Below are 13,362 nucleotides of genomic sequence, written 5' to 3'. Positions count from 1 at the left end.
CTGATTTTCTCTTTGCAGATGCTGCCGGACCTGCTGAGCTTTTCCAGCAACTTCTGTCTTTTTTTGTCCCTGTCTGTTCTCTCCCTTTGCCTACTGGCCTTTAGTTTCTGGCTCCTCCTAGTTCATTCGCGGGGTGGTACGATAGCTCAGTGGTTAGCACTGCTGCCACACTGCCTGGGACCTGGTACAATTCCTGCCTCAGGCAACCGTCTGCGTGGAGTTTGCGTGTTCTCCCTTTGTCTGCATGGGTTTCCTCTGGGTGCTCTGGTTTCTTCCCACAGTCCAAAGATGTGTGGGTTAGGTGGTTTGATGTTGCTAAGTTGCCTATAGTGACCAGGGATGTGCAAGCTAGGTGGATTAGCTACAGTAAATGCAGGGTTACAGGTTTGGGGGTATGGGTCTGGATGGGATGCTGTCTGTGGTTGTACCTTAATTGGACTAAAATAAATGCTGAGTTTGTGAAGTGTACCTGCTAAACTGTAACATAATAAAATGTGAGGCTGGATGAACACAGCAGGCCCAGCAGCATCTCAGGAGCGCAAAAGCTGACGTTTCGGGCCTAGACCCTTCATCAGAGAGGCCCGAAACGTCAGCTTTTGTGCTCCTGAGATGCTGCTGGGCCTGCTGTGTTCATCCAGCCTCACATTTTATTATCTTGGATTCTCCAGCATCTGCAGTTCCCGCTATCACTGCTAAACTGTACTCTGGTTTCACAAAACCAAATGTTTTGGCACCTGAGATCAACCATGTTCTCTATAAACTCTAAAGTATGTTGATTTAAATGTGTAGTTAAACTGGACTTGCATAAAAGTAGGAATAGATGATTGACAGTTTGCCCTCTTTAGATTTGGAGCATAGTTTGTACAGAATATGATGAGGTATTAGGAAGGACAAGAAATTGGTGTGCAATAAACTGTAGTACATAATACATCCTGCAACAATTTCTGTGCCCAGTCGCGTACCAGAAAGGACAGATTCTGGGAAAATGAAGCCTGTGCTTCAGATTCTCACCCTAATCACTAATGTTATATTGTGCACGGCAATCCTCTTCTTGGTCTACTGATTTCAGAACCAAGTTAAGAAAACTCAGCAGTTGATTCCATGTCAAATGGACTCAAATTCCTGCCATTCTGTATTATTGTCTAACCAAGTTATCCATGCTGGATACCTGCAAGAGCATCTCAGCTAGTTCCAGTCACCTGTCCTTTGCCTGCATCCAAACAAATGTTTTCTGTCCAGGTACCAATCCAGTTTTGCCTCATAAACGCACAGTATGAATCTGTCTGTACCACAGTTCTCGACGATGCATTCCATATCCTAATCTTCACTCTTTTTAAGAAAGCTCTTCCTTAAGTTTCCTCTGGCTCATTTATCATTTACCATTTTTATTGAATGCTTTTAGTTTACAACCCTTCCACCACCACATGGGATTGTTTTCTGTATTCATCTGTCTATTCGCCCCACCCAGTGATTTTGAATGCCTTTTATGGAATCTGTTTTTCAACTTCTTTTTGAGAAGATGAAGCTCAATTTTTTCAGTACATCCATGTAACTGAAGTCCATCATTTATGGGACTGTTTTTTTTAAAATCTTATTTTCTTTAATACCTTTCTCTGATGCTTTGGGATCCTTCCAATGTGCTGAAATTGAGTGGATCAAACCTGCAATGATCACTTTGTCCCTTCTACTTTGCATAGCTGATATTGAAGTGCAGAATTTAAAACATGGAACAAGAACAAAGTTGCTGGAAAAGCTCAGGAGGCCTGGCAGCATCTGTGAAAGAGAAAACAGAGTTAACGTTTCGGATCCGGTGACCCTTCCTCAGAACTCGTAACTGTTCTGAGGAAGGGTCTCTGGATCTGAAACATTAACTCTGTTTTCTCCTCCACAGATGCTGCCAGACCTGCTGAGTTTTTCCAGCAACTTTGTTTTTGTTCCTGATTTACGCCATCCACAGTTCTTTTGGTTTTTATGCAGTATTTAAAGTTTGTTACAGTTTTGTTTATTTAAAGATAATGATTTGATATTACTTTGTTTTGCAGGTGGAGTTCTTTTGCCGATTGTGTAAACCTGCTGTGGAGTTGAGTGAAGTGGAAGTGACTGTCGGACGGGCTGTTATCCCACGGCAAAGGAGTGATGTTGTCCTGTTGCAGTTGTAAGTGTAATATTAAAATTGAATATCTTCTCAACATGTCCGTCCTGGTCAAATTTGTTTTGCTGCTGCTACTGTGAAGCCCTGTTTAATTTCTTATATATGTTAATGATATTATATTCAAATCTCTATTGTCATAGAAACCACCTCTCAACTTGTCATGCAGTATTTGCAGAATGAAGCCATTGGGTAACGAAATAGTTGCAAATGACTGTTCCTTAAGATACCACCTACTATTCTGATAGTTCTGTTGGATGTCAGAAGATCCATTGGTACTGTATTATTTTGAAGAATGGAATATTCTTCCCTCTACCTAATTCGTTCCTCTTCCTGCCATATTTCATTTTTAAGTTTCTCGTCCTTGCTTTTCAAATTCCTCCATAGGTTTGTCACTTTCCTGCCTCCTGGCACTGTCTCATAATGACTTGTGTGGTTGGAGCTGGGGTGCATGTTGATAGGCAAGCTAAAATTCAAGGCATAATTAGCAGATTGCAAATCCATTTTTCTTGATTTTTGGAATGTTGCAAATGTTTTATCATTGCAGTGTGAAGGTTTTGTGATTTTTGTACCTATTTCATTCAACTGAAATACAAACATGCTCTCTGATGAAGGGTCTAGGCCCGAAACGTCAGCTTTTGTGCTCCTGAGATGCTGCTTGGCCTGCTGTGTTCATCCAGCCTCACATTTTATTATCTACAAACATGTATATGCTTATTTAACAGCTGTAATTTTCCTTTTTATTTGTGTTCCAAAACATGTTTACAGTGATATAAATAGACCAAAGATAATTTGTATGGTCAGCAGAGTGATCTTGAGAGATCCGATCCTGTTCCTGACCCAGTTTACAACAGGTAGCAGTGCATTGTGTACTGCTACTTTAGTATTTAAACTGCTCTCTCATTAAAATTTAAACAAGCAAACTGTTTATAAAAGTAAAATACAGCCGATAGTTCAAATCGGAACCAAGTGCAAAACAAAGCTGGAAAATCTCAGTAAGTCAGATAGCATTTTTGGAGAGAAAGAGAGTTAACTTTTTAAGTTGATGATATCGTCCAGTTGCAACTGTGACCACACCGCTGCCCCCACCCCCCAAAAAAAAAGCAGTTTTATTCAACAGATCATCCTCGGGCATTTCCACCAGCTTCGGTGGGGTGACACAATCAAACACACCTTCCCCATCATCCCCTTTCAATAGGAGCCATTTCCTCTGCAACACCATAGATTATTCCTTTATCATCCCTAAAACGCCTTCACTACTTATGGATTGTTTACGTGCAAGTATAAAAGATGCAAAATCTGCCCTTTGATTTTCTCACTGTCCAAGGCCTCAAAAACACTTCCAAGTGAAAATGAGTTAGTTTTGCTTCTTTCAGTTCATAATATGTTTCCGTCCACACTGGAGAGACCAAACTAGTACCTATTTTGCGAGACACCTTTGTTCTGTTTACATCACATCCCGGGGTTTGTCATTTCAGATTTCTTTGTTATCTCGCTCTCACTTGACCTTGCTGTTCACGGCCTTCCACAGAATACCACTGAAGCTCAACGTTAGCTGAAGGGACAGCATCTCCTGTTTTCACTCTGTAGCCTACAGCCTTATGGCTTCAACATTGAGTGCAACAATTTTTGAGCATAATTTTTGCCTCCATCTTGTTTTGTATGATATTTATGCTTGCCTTTTACCTTCAGCTTTATAGAATCGAAACCCTACAGGTGTGGAAGCAGGCCATTTGGCCCACCAAGTCCACACCGCCCCTTCGAAGAGCATCCCACCCACACCCCTACCCTATTCCAGTAATTTCCCATGGCTAATCCACCTAGCCACATACCCCTGAACGCAGTGGGCAATTTAGCATAACCAATTCACCTAATCTGCACATCTTTGCTCTGTGGGAGGAAACCAGAGGAAACCCATGCAGATACAGGGAGAACGTGCAAACTCCACACATACAGTCACCCGAGGCTGGAATTGGACCCGGGTCCCTGGCACTCTGAGGTTGCAGCGCTAACCACTGAGCTAAGGTGCCATCCTTTGTTTCACTGGGTTCAACATGTTTCATTCTTTATCCCTTCATGTTGATACAGATAGTTTTCATTGTAGCAGTACATTTGGACACAAGTGATGCTTCTTCACTGTATCTGTTACCGCTCTTTTTTTGGCTGTTGCTTTTTTTTCAAATAAAAGCAAAATGCTGTGGATGCTGGAATTCTGAAATAAACATGGCACATCCTGGAGAAAGCAGGTCTGGCGGTATCTGTTGGGAGAGAAACACCGTTTGTTTCAAATCTGGTATGAGTTAAGAACATGTGCTATTTACTTTCTCTTTCCCTTCACTCCGTGTCAGATCTTCTCTGTTCTACCTGCTTCTTCCTTCTTCCACTGCCTTAAAAGCTATAACATTGCTAATTTTTCTTTAGATCTGTTGACGATGTTTCAAAGAGAAATGTTAACCCAGTTTCTCTCTCTGCTGCTTCTGCCAGACCTGCTGAGTTTTCCAGCGCTTTTTTATTTGCTTCTCCTCAGTGCATTTGTGATCTTGTTAGGGACTAATCGGATTGTGTTTACATCTGACTTTTTTGAATAATTTTATGTTCATGCTGTACCATTCAGATATACTCCTTAGGCTCTATTTAGTTTGACTGCTTTGTGCAACTTATTGAATTATAACTAGAAGATTCTATGCAGGGTCATTCACCTCCTCTTACTTGATAAACTGGTGAGGAATATCTGCAATCTGGATGCCTTGCTGTTTGAATACTGAAATCCTTGCACTTTGTTTGCAGGGAAACTCAGACATTTTCAGCAACACGGCCCTCCTCTCTGCTTCTGGAGCAACTGGCTGTTTGCCTAAGGAAAAAGGAGCCTGTTCTGTTGGTTGGTGAAACAGGGACTGGAAAAACCTCTACTGTTCAGTACCTTGCCAGAATTACAGGTTGGTAGAATGGTAGTTGTTGAATGCATTTTGACTTGTTAATGGAGTTAGTTTCAATGATGGTGTAGCAGTTCAGTCAAATGATAATGGTTTGAGTTGACTGTTGAATGAGGTGTGTCTCCATTCTGCAGTTGTTTAGCTGGTCTTAGGCAGATTTGCAGTAGGTATGTACATTTGGCGTCTGTGCTCTGGGTATGAAGAGAAGCAAAAATATCAGTCAAGATTCAGAAACTGCTTGCAAAGCTTTTTTCTTTATAAAAATACTGGATTGTGGTTGTGCTGAATTCCCCACTTTGTTTTAGAATTGTACAAATCCTTTTATTTTGTTTTTAATTTAGTCATGAGATGTGGGCATCACTGGCTAAGTCAGCATTTATTGCCCAGAGAGCATTTGAGAGTCAACTGCATTACTGTTTGAAGTGTCGCATGCTGCCCACCCACCCACTATGGACATACTTAAAACAAGCTGGGTTTTTGCAATCATTTGGAGATGTCAAGAACTGCAGAGGCTGTAGTCGATACAGTGTGGAGTTGGAGGAACACAGCAGGTCAGACAGCATCAGAGGAGCAGGAAAGTTTGTACTGATGAAGAGTGTAAACCCAAAATGTCGACTTTCTTCCTCTTCTGATACTGCCTGACCTGCTGTGTTCCTCCAGCGCCACTCTGTATTGACGTTAGGTTTTTTTTACAGCACTGAACAGTGCATGGTCCTTTAATTCCAGAAGCAGACAATTGATTACCTCACAATTAGGATCTAATGAATTTTTGTTTCGCCTAACGATGACAAACCATGGTTGATATCAGCATTTTGACAATATGTTGGCAATAGATGTTTGATTTGTTTTTTTTTAAATCTATTTACAGGATGTGGATGTCACTAGTGGGGTTAGCATTTACTGCTCATCTAGTTAAGTCAAACACATTGCTATTGGTCTGAAGTCATACACAGACCAGAATGGATAAAGATGGCAGATTTCTTTCCCTCAGGGACATGAGACATGAGGGTCTCGGCCTGAAGAAGGGTCTAGGCCCGAAATGTCAGCTTTCCTGCTCTTCTGATGCTGCTTGGCCTACTTTGTTCATCTAGCTCTACACCTTGTTATCTGAGTAAACCAAACGAGTTTTTAAAACAGTCAACAGTAGAAATATAGTTTGCTAGCTTATCTTTTTACATTGAATTCAAGTGTCACCATCTGCCGTGGTGGGTTTCAAATCAGTGTCCCCAGAATGTTAGCCTGTGGATTACTAGTCCAGTGACCTTACCACTACACTGCCATGATCCGGTGATTATTTCTTTTGTATAAGTATTATTGTGAATTTTGTTTCAGGTCACAAACTGAAGGTAGTAAATATGAACCAACAGAGTGACACAGCAGACTTGCTTGGAGGGTGAGTATTGAACTTGAGAATTCTGATGGAGAGAAGCTGTTAGCTGAAGTATTAGCTGAACGTTTACATGACAACCGTTTTTTGCCTTTGTTTGACACATTCTTTACACTTTTTTAAATTAGATTTATTTTTAATGTCCAAGCTGACAGATTGGAATAACTGGGTAACTGCCTCTGCCACTGAAGGTGGGCAGAAATTACCTTTTTTTGCCTTGTTTGTTGATCTGTAAACTAGATGTCTCAAACTATTGAATGGATTTCAATAGGACTTAGTTCATTACTATGGTCTAAAGAAGAACCAGCTAATTTTTGGTGAAGATGTGGCTCTAGATCCTGAAATTCTGTGAAGGATCTGTAAGATTTGGTGCAGAGAGAAACTTTTTGTTTGTGGATGTTTTCGATCTTCTCAGCTGCTGTAGTACAATTTCTGAAAGCTGTTGAAATGTGAGCAGAGTTTTCAGAGCATGTTGTTGATATGTATTGGCCAGAAGCCGCTTTGGAAATGAAAGTTCTTGATAAAGAGTTACACTTCACCTTTCATTTTTGATCCATTAACCAGTCAAGGAAAAGCCTCAAGAAAAAGCTGTTTTAATTTTGAGAACATTAAGTTTACACAGTGTGACAGATGTCTGTGTCTACACAGTTGCCCTCTTCCTTTCACTTGTTACAGAAAATTTTGAATTCTGAGCATAATGGTGGATCTTCCATTCTAAATAGGCAGCCTGATACCTTAATTGATTCGTGGCTCTTGACTCTTTGAATTGCTATCTGTGCTGCTGCCAGTAATTTTAAAATATGCACATTTCTACCAGAGAAACATTTGTTTAGGAGCCAGCAAACATTCCAGCCACAAACCAATGCTGCCAGATGTGACATTTTTTCCCAGGCAGTACCTTCAGGATCATGCTCTGTTCCTATCTTTACCAATATCATCCCTTCACCTCTCATTGCACTGTCAAATCCCAGATTCTCTCTATTGTGTTCCTCAGTCACAAAGTTTGCAAAGTATTTCTGGTGATAAAAGGGAGAGAAAATCATTTGGACTTGATGATCCCAAGCTCTAAAAACCAACAGTTGGACTAGGGATATACTGCAAATGCTAGATATGCCATCATTTGAAAATAAAATGAACGCTGGGATTAAATTTGTACTTCCTGGTGACAGTCTTTCACAGAAGGCTTCACAGTAAGGCATTTGATAAGGTTCCCCATGGCACAGTAAGGCGTTTGATAAGGTTCCCCATGGCAGGCTGATGGAGAAAGTGAAGTCACATGGGGTCCAGGGCGTGCTAGCTAGATTTATAAAATACTGGCTGGGCAACAGGAGACAGAGGGTGGTAGTAGTAGAAGGGAGTTTCTCAAGTTGGAGACCTGTGATCAGTGGTGTTCCGCAGGGATCTGTGCTGGGACCACCGTTGTTTGTGATATATGTAAATGATCTGGAGGAAGGTGTAAGTGGTCTGATCAGCAAGTTTGATGATGACACTAAGATTGGTGGAGTAGCTGATAGTGAAGGGGACTGTCAGAAATTACAGCAGAATATAGATACACTGGAGAGTTGGGCAGATAAAGGCAGATGGAGTTCAATCCGGGCAAATGCGAGGTGATGCATTTTGGAAGATCAAATTCAAGGGCGAACTATACAGTAAATGGAAAAGTCCTAGGGAAAATTGCTGAACAGAGAGAACTGGGTGTTCAGGTCCATTGTTCCCTGAAGGTGACAACGCAGGTCAATAGGGTGGTCAAGAAGGCATATGGCATGCTTTCCTTCATTGGGCGGGGTATTGAGTACAAGAGTTGGCAGATCATGTTGCAGTTGTATAGGACTTTGGTTCGGCCACATTTGGAGTACTGTGTACAGTTCTGATCGCCACATTACCAAAAGGATGTGGATGCTTTGGAGAGGGTGCAGAGGAAGTTCATCAGGATGTTGCCTGGTATGAGGGTGCTAGCTTTGAAGCGAGGTTGAATAGATTAGGATTATTTTCATTAGAAGGACGGAGATTGAGGGGGGGACCTGATTGAGGTCTACAAAATCATGAGGGGTATAGACAGGGTGGATAGCAAGAAGCTTTTTCCCAGAGTGGGGGACTCAATTACTAGGGGTCATGAGTTCAAAGTGAGAGGAGGAAAGTTTGAGGGAGATATGCGTGGAAAGTTCTTTACACAGAGGGTGGTGGGCGCCTGGAACGCGTTGCCATTGGAGGTGGTAGACGCAGACACGTTAGCGTCTTTTAAAATATATTTGGGCAGGGAGCAAATGGACACAGACCGTTTAAAAAATAGATGCCAGGTTAGACAGAGGATCTTAATCAGCGCAGGCTTGGAGGGCCGAAGGGCCTGTTCCTGTGCTGTAGGTTTCTTTGTTTCATTGTTTTGACCCATTCTTGTGGAAGTAGGAGACATGAGGTGAAAAGTCAGTGAGAATTAAACTTCTTCAATGAAATTGAAATTTCACAATTTGTCCAACTAACCTCTTGTTGAAATGCTCCCAAAGCTGGGCACATGTAGTCGAGGCTACTTTAGCTCTTTCCAAACCCACAACCTCTGCCACCTCAAAGAATGAGTGCAACAGATACATGAGAACATCACCTTCTCCAAGTTGCCCTCCAGATCATAAACCATCCTGTCTTGGATCAAAATTGTGATTGTTTGTTTCAATTTCAGTGGGTCAAAATTTTGGACCTCCCTTCCTAACAGCACTGTGGGTGTCCCTTCACCCCAGTTCAAGAGGGCAGCTCATCACCAAGGCAATTGAGATATGTAATCAATGCTGGCCTACCCACTGTCACTCACTCTTATGAAAATTTTTTAAGAAGTGTTTTCAGATGTGGGGCAGGGGCAAAGTGAAACCTCTGTTACTCATGTGTTAACAGTGTAGTATTAGTGTTTGGTAACTTGACTATTTAACTAACATCTGGGATTTGTATTCAGGTACAAGCCTGTGGACCGTAAACTACTTATGCTGCCTTTGCGAGAAGCATTTGAAGAGCTTTTCATTCAGACGTACTCTAGGAAGCAGAATATTACTTTCTTGGGCCATGTTCAAACGTGTTGTAAACAGAAGCGCTGGCAGGATTTACTCCGACTCATGCTGCATGTCTATAAAACAGCCATCAATAAAGAGCTAAAATCTAAAGAAGACAGTGAGAAACTTTTCATTATTTTAAAAAGATTAATTTTAAACTTGTATGTAATTTTTGTTGTATCTTCAGGAGGGAATAGGAAAAGAGCTGATCTGGTTGACTTGTCCCTGTTTACTCTAATAAGATATAATTTCAAAGGCACAAAGGATGAAAAGTATTTCTGAAATGTACTTTGTTCCCTTCAAACTGTGATGCCCCTGGTCTATCGTTTTAGTTTGTGTTAAATTTTATTATTGAAAACTGCTTTAACTGTAAGCAAAATTGACCCAAAGTGACAAGTAGATTGAGTTACTTTTGTCATGGTAAATATATGTGGGATTTGACATTGAAACTTTTTTTGGCCTACGATATTTTTTGAGCTGATACTAATGCAGCAAGGACAATAGAGTCCTCGGTGTACAATGGAACAAAGTATCCCATATACCAATGAGATGAAAGCATTGCAAATTAAACAGGAATATTGAATGATGCATTCAATGTCAAATCCTGCGCAAAGAAGAGACAGAAGGAAAGTGCGAATTGAGGAGATATTTGGCAGGAAGAAAAAAGCAAGGAAATAAACAAAACAATTAAAACTTGGTTCATTTGCTGATATCTATATGATTCACATTTGCAGAAGCTGTTGGAATTAGACTCTTCAAATTTACAAATTTCTTGTTTTCTTTTAAACACTGTTATGTTTTATCTCAGAAGGCTGGCTGAAAGATAAATGGGAATTACTTGGTCTACGCCTGACCCAGGCTCAGCAGCAAATGAAACGAGCTGAATCAGCATTGATATTTGCCTTTGTGGAGGTAAGGTGTGAAAATGATTGACAATGCGCACAATAACTCGAAGATTTAATTTATGTACTGAGCCAGATATTTGCATGAGGAACCAATGAGTGCCTTCTGCTACTGATTAGACTTGCCTCTGCTGAATGGATTTTCTACAGACTTTTTCTCAACAGTGGCTCAGTTAGCACTGCTGCCTCGTAGTGCCAGGGACATGGGTTTGAGACCACCCTTGGGTGACTGTGCAGAGTTTGCTCATTCTCCCTCTGTCTGCGTGGGTTTCCTCTGTGTCTCCAGTTTCCTCCCACAGTCCAAAGATGTGCAGGTTAGACGGATTAGCCATGAGAAATGCAGGGTTACAGAGAGAGAGGATAGGAGGGAGGCACTGGGTAGGATGCTTTTCGGAGGGTAAGTGTGGACTTGATGGGTTGAATGCCCTGCTTCCATACTTGCTGCAAATAGGAGTTTGAAATGCCCTTCTAAAGTAAAACAATTGAAGAATTTTTGATGTATAGTGCTGAGCCTGAAGCAGGAATTGAATGTAATAACATATATTAGAGATGAAGAAGAAAAATAACATCAATTTGCTAATTTTTTAACCTTTAGAATCTGTATAAATAAGACTCGGCTGACATACCAAAAAATATGAAATTGTGAACAAAAAACAATACAGCACAGGAGAAAGCTGTACTAACCAGCCAGCTGACACATGATGCAGTTCTAAACGACAAAACTTCTTGCCTCGACAATGCCTGTATCCCTCAATTCCCTGTCTATTCATGTATCTGTCAAGAACGTTGCGGTTTAGTATCTGCTTCTACAACTTCTGATCGTGCATTCCAGACACTTACCACCCTGCGCAGGGGAAGAAAAATTGTCTTTTGCATCTCCTTTTAAACATTTCCCCTTTTACTTTTTAAACCTGCACCAACTAGTAATGTACATTTCTACCCTGAGAAAAAGTCTCTGAGTATCTACTCTATCTATGCCTCTCATAATTTTATAAACTTCCATCAGTTCACCCCTCAACCTGTGACATTCAAGTGAAAGTCAACCAGGTTCGTCCAACTTCTTGTCATAGCTGACACCCTCCAAACCATGCAACATCCTGGTAAACCTTTTTTGAACCCTCTCCAAAGCCACCACATCCTTCTGGTATTGTGGCAGCCGCCAAATGTGGCCTCACTAAAGTTCTGTTCAGCTGAACATGACTTGCCTATATTTGAAGATGGTACAGTTTGCAGTATCAGAACAACTTGAAGATTTTCACATGTAGCTGCACAACTGCAGTGCCTGAAGTTGCTGTCAGATTTCTGTATAATGAAGTCAATGGTCTTATCATTCTTGCCTAAAGTACTCCTCCTTGATTTGGTGATCAGTGTTCGTGGGTTCCTGACTGTAGTAGTTTTTAGGCCATATTCCTGATTGTCTCAAGATATGAGATTTCTCCTCTTCAAAGTTAAAGTGACCAGTTTAATGCAGAAGTCAGCAGAACAGCAAAAGCTGAGAAAATCCAGAGTAAAATTACTGTCTAGCTGCAGGAGTCATTTGGTGAATCATTGAGCTTTACTGTTCAGAATGCAAAGCTGGCTTATCTTTAATTGCAAGTAGATTGCTGTTTAGGTTTTGCATTTTCCCTGCTGTTTCTCCACAGTCTTCTGTAACTTTCCTGTTTTAAATTTTATATCTGCAAAATTATGGTTGGCCACTTTGTAATTAGTGGTGATAGTGGCCTCTATTTGACTGATGCAGTACACAAAATCTGTGGCTAATTTTCCCTTTGATATTAGTGCATATCAAAATTTCATATGATGTTTCTTATCAATGTATCAACCAGTGGAAGCTGTACAGCCTCCGTTATGAATACTTGTATCAAAATCGAACCCCACCTTCCTCAGCATATGAACATAGGTTATTTTGACTCTGGGAGAAGCAAGAAAAGTATTATAGCTGAATATGAATCTATTTTCATTTAACACCCATGCTTGCAGTATCCAGCAAGGACCGCTCAATAGTTATCAGGTTTGAAGAATCTAATTGTTTTTCTTAGTCTGAAATTAGAGGTTCTGAACTTAACTGGTACTCCAATTTTTCACTTAATTGAAATTAGTCACTCTGAGATAGATCACAGATTTTCTTTGCTACCATTCTATTGACAGTTATTTTTTGTTTCACTAGGGTACGCTAGCACAGGCTGTGAAGAGAGGAGAATGGATCTTGTTGGATGAGATCAATTTGGCTTCAGCAGAGACTCTGGAATGTCTGAGTGGACTATTGGAAAGGAATACAAGCTCAGTCGTGCTGCTGGATCGGGGAGATACCGGTACAGGAGCTATTGTCATTGTATCCAACATTATCTGTAATATTTCTTTTTATGTAGTTATTTCTCAAGTAACTCTTACAGGTTACCTTTTTAATCTCAACACACATGCCACTACTTTTCCATAACCTAATCTGCAGTTTAATGTAGAATTTTGCACTAGGCTGATGATGATTTTATGTTCTGGAAAATGCGGTAATTTGTGTTTGGGTAACTGCTTTGCACAAAAACAAAATTCTTTTCCATGTAATAAGCATATGGACGTACATGGAATAGTGTAGGTTAGATGGGCTTGAGATCGGTATGACAGGTCGGCACAACATCGAGGGCCAAAGGGCCTGTACTGTGCTGTAATGTTCTATGTTCTATGTTCCATGTAATTGTTGACAGTAAAACAATGAGATTTTCTAACTTGGTTTATCCTGTTGCAGAACCTATACACCGTGACCCAGAGTTTCGTTTATTTGCATGCATGAATCCAGCAACAGATGTGGGAAAGAAAAACTTACCACCAGGCATAAGAAACCGGTAACTAAAATCTAATACAGAGAACAGTATAGCACAGGAACAGGCCCTTCCACCCATCATGTCTGCACCATGATGTCATTCAAAACTAATCCCATCTGCCTGGACATGGTCTGCATTCATCT

The 13,362-nt window shown here is 40.8% G+C and overlaps 1 protein-coding gene across 1 annotated transcript in view; it reads left to right on the top strand.

Annotated features, from left to right (window-relative positions):
* The window catches only part of mdn1 (midasin AAA ATPase 1), a 174,473-nt gene that overhangs the window by 21,361 nt on the left and 139,750 nt on the right, over window positions 1–13,362 (top strand). Inside the window, exons 13-19 of the mRNA XM_048530338.2 lie at window positions 2,043–2,155; window positions 4,937–5,085; window positions 6,415–6,475; window positions 9,408–9,619; window positions 10,310–10,413; window positions 12,571–12,715; window positions 13,144–13,240. Coding sequence (XP_048386295.2) covers window positions 2,043–2,155; window positions 4,937–5,085; window positions 6,415–6,475; window positions 9,408–9,619; window positions 10,310–10,413; window positions 12,571–12,715; window positions 13,144–13,240 — 881 coding nt within the window. The remainder of the gene's footprint in view (window positions 1–2,042; window positions 2,156–4,936; window positions 5,086–6,414; window positions 6,476–9,407; window positions 9,620–10,309; window positions 10,414–12,570; window positions 12,716–13,143; window positions 13,241–13,362) is intronic.

The sequence above is a fragment of the Stegostoma tigrinum genome, chromosome 4, assembly GCF_030684315.1.
Source record: "Stegostoma tigrinum isolate sSteTig4 chromosome 4, sSteTig4.hap1, whole genome shotgun sequence".
NCBI classification, from domain to species: Eukaryota; Metazoa; Chordata; class Chondrichthyes; order Orectolobiformes; family Stegostomatidae; genus Stegostoma; species Stegostoma tigrinum.
The sequence above is the reverse complement of the archived record's forward strand: the minus strand, read 5'-3'. Positions and strand labels throughout refer to the sequence as shown.